This window comes from Chrysochloris asiatica, unplaced genomic scaffold, assembly GCF_000296735.1.
Source record: "Chrysochloris asiatica unplaced genomic scaffold, ChrAsi1.0 scaffold00120, whole genome shotgun sequence".
Lineage (NCBI taxonomy): Eukaryota > Metazoa > Chordata > Mammalia > Afrosoricida > Chrysochloridae > Chrysochloris > Chrysochloris asiatica.
In genome coordinates, this window is record NW_006408638.1 from 9,988,470 (window position 1) to 9,995,957 (window position 7,488).

The 7,488-nt window shown below is 39.4% G+C and overlaps 1 protein-coding gene across 1 annotated transcript in view; it reads left to right on the forward strand.

The window, feature by feature from the left end:
- Positions 1 to 6,831, forward strand: part of LOC102823990 — a 12,643-nt gene extending 5,812 nt beyond the window's left edge. Inside the window, exon 2 of the mRNA XM_006868653.1 lies at positions 6,398 to 6,831. Within this exon, the coding sequence (XP_006868715.1) occupies positions 6,398 to 6,831 (434 nt within the window). The remainder of the gene's footprint in view (positions 1 to 6,397) is intronic.
- Positions 6,832 to 7,488: the final 657 nt, after the last annotated feature.

Consider the following 7,488-nt stretch of genomic DNA (forward strand, 5'->3'; position numbering starts at 1 on the left):
CAGCGGTGGTGAGGTTGGCCCAGGATCGAACATTGTTTCGTTCTGCTGTGCATGGAGTCGCTATGAGTCGGTTCCGACTCGATGGCACCTGACAACAACGACAACAACAACTCAATCTGTATACTGAGCAAATAGCTTAAGAAGCTGTACTACTTGAAAAAAATAACAAAAAACATGGCATCAGGTTTGGAGGAAGGCTCATTAAAAACTTGCAATATACAATGAACCACCTTACTTGCTGAAATTGAAAAGAACTGAAAATACTGATGAATATCAGATACCACAGCCTTCAGTATGGATTGCACCTCAATGTATTATTGTTACTGTTGTTAGGAGCCATCGAGTCAGTACCGACTCATAGCAACCCTATGCACAGCAGAACAAAACACTGCCCAATCCTGGGTCAACCTCACTACTGTGGCCATGCTTGATTCCATCGATGCTGCCACTTGGCCAATCCATCACGTTGGGGGTCTTCCTCTTTTTTATCTGACCCTCCACCTTACCAAGCATGATATCCATCTCTAGCTACTGGTGCCTCCTGACAATATGTCCAAAGTATTAGAGACAAAGTTTGGCCATCTTGACCTCCAAGGAGCACTCTGGCTGCACTTCTTGCAAAATGGTTCTTTTGGTTCTTTGGTAGCCCATGATCTTTCAAAATTCTCCTACAACACCATAACTCAAAAGCATCAATTCTTCTACGGTCTTCCTTATTCACGGTCCAGCTTTCGCATGCATATGAGGTTATTGAAAATACCATGGGTTGGGTCAGGCGCATGCTCTTCAACACTTTAAAAGGTCTTGTGTAGCAGATTTGCCTAATGCAATATGTCCTTAGGCTTATTGACAGGTGCTTCCATGACTGTTGATAGTTGATCCAAGAAGAATGAAGTCCTTGACAACTTCAAACTTTTCTCCATTGACAAGAATGCTGTTTATTGATCCAGTGGTTAGGATTTTTGTTTTCTTGACATTGAGATGTAATCCATACTGAAGGCTGTACTCTTCGGTCTTCACCAGTAAATATTTTAAGTCCTCTTCACTTTCAGCAAGCAAGGTTGTATCATCTGCACAACACAGGTTATTGATGAGTCTTCCTCCAATCCTGATGCCACGTTTTTCTTCATAGAATCCAGCTTCTCAGATTATTTGCTCAGCATACAGGTTGAGTAAGTATGATGAAAGAATACAACCTTGTAGCATACCTTTTTAAATTTTAAACCATTCAGTGTTCCCATGTTCTGTTTGAACAACTGCCTATTGGTCCAGATACAGAGTCCTCGTGAGCACAACTAAGTGTTCTAGAATACTCATACTTCACAATTTTATTCATAGCTTGTCCTGATCCACACAATTTAAAGCCTTTGCATACTCAATAAAGCACAGGTAAACATTTTTGTGATATTCTCTGCTTTCAGCCAGGATCCATCAGATATCACCAATGATATCCCTCATTCCACAGCCTCTCCTGAATCCGGCTTGAACTTCTGGAAGTTCTCTGACAATATATGCTTGCAGCCATCTCTTCATTACCTTTAGTAAAACTTGACTCGCATGGGTTATCAAAGAGATTGTCTGATGATTTCTGCATTCCGTTAGGTTACATCTCTTTAGAATGGGCACAAATATGGATCTCTTCCAATCATTCAGCCAGATAGTTGTGTTCCAAATTTCTTGGCAGAGATGAGTGAGTGCATCCTGTGCTGCCTCACTTTCTTGAAAGATTTCAATTTTTATTCCATCAATTCCTGGTGCCTTGTTCTTTGCCAATTCCTTCAATGCACCTTAGACTTCCTCCTTTAGTATCATTGGCTCTGGATCATATGCTACCTCTTGAAATGGTTGAACGTTAACCATTTCCTTTTGGTACAGTAATTCTGTGTATTCATTCCATCTTCTCTTCATGCTTTCTGCATCATTTAATAATTTTCCCAGAGAATCTTTCAATAGCAAAAGTCGAGGCTTGAATTTTGTCTTCAGTTCCCTCAGCTTCAGAAATGCTGTGCATGTTCATCCTTTTTGGTTTTCTGATTCCAGATCTTTGCACATTTTATTATAATATTTGACTCTATCTTCTCAAGCTAATCTTGGAAATTTTCTGTTCAGCTCTTGAACCTCCTCATGTCTCCATTTGCTTTAACATCTCTACAATGGAGAACAAGTTTCAGTGTCTCTACTGACATCCATTTTGACCTTTTCCTTTTTTCTTGTCTTCTCAATGACTTTTTGGTTTCTTAATGTATGATGTTCTTGATGTCATCCCACAATTTTTCTGGCCTTTGGTCTTTAGTGTTTAATGTTTCAAATCTGTTCTTCAGATGATCATTAAATGCAGGTGGCATATATTCAAGGTCATATTTTGTCTCTTGTGAACCTCTTTTCATTTTCTCCAGCTTCAGTTTGAATTTGCATATGAGTAATTGATGGTCTGTTCCACAGTTTGCCCTAGGCCTTGTGTTGACTGATGATATGGAGCTTTCCCTTCATTTCTTTCCATGGATGTAGTTAATTTGATTTCTATGTATTTTATCTGGTGAAGTCCATGTGCATAGTCATCTCTTATGCTGTCTAAAGAAGGTATTTGAAATGAACAAATCATTGATTTTGCAGAATTCTATCATGCGTTCTCCAGTCTTATTTCTATAACCAAAACCATATTTTCTGCAGGGGTCTGGCCTCGACAAGGGGGTGAGTACACGAAGGTGGGCGTGTCTGGTGACGAGAGAGAGAGAGAGAGAGAGAGAGAGAGAGAGAGAGAGAGAGAGAAAACAGACACAAAGAAGACAGAGAAAACAGACACAAAGAAGACAGGCAAACAGGTTTGATGCAAGCTGCCAGACAGACTGCTCGGGGGCAGACATTGCACACAAAACTAACCCTAGGTGGGATGTCTGGAGAGGCAAGAGAGAAAAGAAACACTCAGAGACCAGAGTGGATGCAAAACCAGCAGACAGACTCTCCATGCCCCTGCAAGCAGTAATGCATGCGGGCTTCAGTCTGTGTCCGTCTTTTATTTCAGGGAGGGACCTTACACAAAGGAAGGAGGGGATTATTAAGACATGGTACAGAAGTGAAATGTGATTAATCATTCAAAACAGGACAAAATGTTTTATAGGAACAAATTTCTAAAATATACATCACAAATTGTCTTGATAATCTAACATCCTTAATTTTCTAGAAATTCAAGCAAATTTATATAGTGCTTTTCAGGTTCAAATCCCAGGGCAGCAGCTCGAGGTTTCTCAAGGCTAATTAACATACCTATAGCACCTAATAAAGGTAAAAAGGATTTCAAAAGGTCTGAAGAAAGTCAAGCTGTTTCAGATACCTGGCTTAATTAAGCTTTCAGGAGGAAGGAGAACATATAGGTCAAACTGATTAAACCCAGGGCTGTCCGAGGGAGTTGCCACCATTGTCCTTAATGTTATATTCCCAGAATTTACCACTCCACCCCAAGTGAACACCCTGGGTAGTTCCTCTCCAGAACCTCCCTGCTTAACCCCAGTAAACCTGTCCTTGTTCGTCCTCTGAGGAAGTTTTACTATCCTGGTTCTAGGGAAAAATTCGGTTTTATTAATGTACATGGATAATCAAGAGCTCATGTTCTAAGTTAATATAAAACATAGCTGAATAATCATATAAGGAGCAGTTCTGACACTCTTTAAGTTTTATGAGGCCTGTAAGCCTTTTGGTCCCCAACAATTTTCCAACTGCCCATCCTTCCTCTTTGCTCCCAACCTTTGCATTCCAATCACCAGTAATGAATAATACATCTTGATTGTATGTTTGATCAATTTCAGATTGAAGAAGTTGATAGAATTCTTCTATTTCGTCCTTACTGGCTTTAGTGGTTAGTGCATAAATTTGAATAATAGTGGTAATGTATAGAAGACAAAAAAACAAAAACAAACAAACAAAAAAAAAATCACCACTGGACCATCAAGTTTAATGGAGTGAAAATTGAAGTTGTCCAAGACTTCATTTTGTTTGGATCAACCATCAATACTGGTGGAAGCAGTAGTCAAGGAATCAAACAACATATTGTATTAGGCGAATCTGCTGCTCAAGACCTCTTTAAAGTGTTCAAGAGCAAAGATGTCAGTTTGAGGGCTAAGGTGTGCCTGACACAAGCCATGGTATTTTCAATGACCTCATGTGCATGCGAAAGTTGGACAATGAATTAAGGATTGTTGTTGTTGTTGTTAGGTACCATCTAGTCGGTACTGACTCATAGTGACCTTATGCACAGCAGAATGAAACACTGACCAATCCTGGGCCAGCCTCATTATTGTTGCCACGCTTGAGTTTGATGCTTCCACATGGACAATCTATTTCTCTGGGGTCTTTCTCTTTTTCTCTGACCCTCCACCTTACCACACATGGTATCCTTCTCCAGTGACTGGTCCCTCCTGACAATATATCCTAAATATGAGAGATGAAGTTGGCCATCCTGTCCTTCAAGGAGCACTCTGGATGCACTTCTTCCAAGACAGATCTGTTTGTTCTCTTGGCAGGTCATGGCACTTTCAATATTTTCCTCCAAAACCTTAACTCAAAAACATCAACTCTTCTACAGTCTTCCTTATTCTCTGTCCAGCTATCACATGCAAATTAGGTTATTGAAAATACCATGGCTTGCATCAGGCACACCTTAGTCTTCAAGCTGATGTCTTTGTTCTTCAACACTTTAAAAAGGTCTTGTGCGCAGATTTGCCTAATGCAATACATCGTTTGATTTCTTGACTATTGCTTCCTTGAGTGTTCATAATTGATCCAAGAATGAAGTTCTTGATAACTTCAATCTTTTCTCCTTTGAAAAAAATGTTGTTTATTGGTCCAGTGGTGAGGATTTTTGTTTTCTTTACATTGAGATGCAATCCTTACCAAAGGCTGTGCTCTTTGATCTTCATCAGTAAATATTTTAAGTCCTCTTTACTTTCAGCAAGCAAGTTTGTATCATCTGCATACTATAGAAGAATTGATGCATTTGAGCTATGGTGTTGGAGGAGAATATTAAAGTATCATGGACCACCAACAAAACAAATCTGTGTTGGAAGAAGTACTATTTGAATATTTCTTGTTGCCACTAAGATGACCAGATTTTGTCAATTGTTGGTTTTAAGTGTCGTCAAGTCTGTTTAGACACATAGTAACCCTATATAGGATTTTCTAGGAGTATCTGGTGAGTTTGAATCACTGACCTTGTGGTTCAAACTGACCTTGTAGTCCAGTGCTTTATCCCATGGCATCACACTAAGACTCTCAGTCAAGCCTACTCTGAACATATTATCAGGAGTTACCAATTTCTGGCAAAGAACATCATGCTTAGTAAAGTACAGGGTCAGCCAAAAAGGGATGGATTGGCACAGTGGCAGCAGCAATGGGCTTAAGAGTAACAATTGTGAGGTTGGTACAGAACTGGACTGTGTTTAATTGTGTTGTGCATAATTTCGTTATGAGTTGATACCGACTTAATGGCACCTAACAACAACAACAATAAGGAGTCTATCACCAAAATCTCATTAAAATCTTTGCAGTTGCATTGAATTAAACTAGCACACTTCTATTTGCTCTGTAAGTATTAGCTGAGTGTAGAGGAATCAGGAGTAGAATACTACTGTGACTCTAAATACTAGAAAGAGCCTTGAACTTCTTGGATGATAGTAGGTGTATATTTAAAAATAATTATTATACTACTGAGAGCTCCATCCATCAGTGACAAAGATTTTTTTTTCTTGGTATCTTATATGTATTTCACTGCCATCAGGGGAACACTTAATATCTTCCCTTCCTAAAGTCTAATATTTTAACATAAACTAAGCATGAAAAGGTAATATAATTTATTAGAGTTTGCAACTTCATTACTGCTTCTATTCCTCTTATTTTTATGTTAAGGTAGTTGCATTTGTTTGACATATTGTATTTTGGAAATCACAACAAAAAAGACATATCAATACAATTTTTTTTTACATTTTTATTGTGAGATTTGCATGGCAGAACATCAGCTTTACACTCATCCGATGGTGTTTCGTTTCATTTCAATGATTACAATCCCCTCCATGCTCATCAAATAACCCCAAAGGGTGCGCCAGTACACAGCCCTTCTCCTTCCCTGAGTCCAGTGTCCCCAGCCACTCCATCTGTCCATGTCATCATCTCTGTCTCTATCCCTGACGTCACTGCTTCTCGGGGTAGAGTCTTGCTCTCCGTTCTTCTCACTTGATGGTCCCAGGGACCTCTGCTCCTGAGCTGCAAAATCAATCACTCTCCTCCTTTTGTCGAAGAACATCTACCTCTAGATTCATTCTCAGGTGATCTCACTGCAGAGTAAAGGCAGTGCGGCAGGCGGTGGGGGAGGATGCCTGAACTCCGGGCTAATTGACTCCCTTGTTAGTTCATTTTCTCTTTCCACCCACATTCAACATAAAAGCGTTCAGTCCAGTGAGGTCTGTTAGGAAAAACAGCCTTTTGGACCACAACCTGGGTATTTCCCAGTGCAAAACCCCGGTGGATGACCCAATCAATCTGCTGTACAACATGAACGACTGTTATTCCAAGCTCAAGGAGCTGGTGCCCAGCATCCCCCAGAACAAGAAGGTGAGCAAGATGGAAAACCTGCAGCACGTCATCGACTACATCTTGGACCTGCAGATCGCACTGGATTTGCACCCCACTATTGTCAGCCTTCACCACCAGAGGCCTAGGCAAAACCCATCCTCCAGGACGCCGCTGACCACCATCAACACGGATATCAGTATTCTGTCCTTACAGGCTTTTGAATTCCTGTCAGAGTTAATGTCAAATGACATCAAAGCATTCTGTGGCTAAGTAAACGGTGTTCATGACTGTGTGGGTTTTATGTTGTTGTTGTTTGCACAACAACAACAAATTTACAGGATCTTTTAAGGCGCTGAACTTAATTTTTCAACCATTTCACAGGGGAAGACAACAACAAATAGAATGGACCATTAAAAAAAAAAAAAATAGAAAACTAAATGATCATCTTCCCCAGGGTCTCCTCGAGAATGACCTGGACTGATAATAGTTATTTATGAAAAAAACCGTTTCAATGCCCTTTCAGCAAATGGAAGGATTTCTTTATATACTATTCCCACCATGGGGAGCAAAAACATTAAAATCACAAGGCATTGCCCAATTTAAGCAGACTTTACCTTATTCCAAAGGTGGAGCATGAATACCAGAAGGATCCAGTGTTCAGTTACTTAAATGAAGTCTTTTGGTAAGAAATTACATTTTTAACGCAAGCCTACTGAATGCTGTGTATATATTTATATATAAATATATATATATATATATATATATATATATATATATATATATATATATATATATATAGAGAGAGAGAGAGAGAGAGAGAGAGAGAGAGAATCCTTGTAAACTCTTTCATTAGAGTTTTCTTGTATAGTGGCAGAGATGTATATTTCTGCAAAAAAAAGTGTAATGATGTACTTATTCATGCTAAAC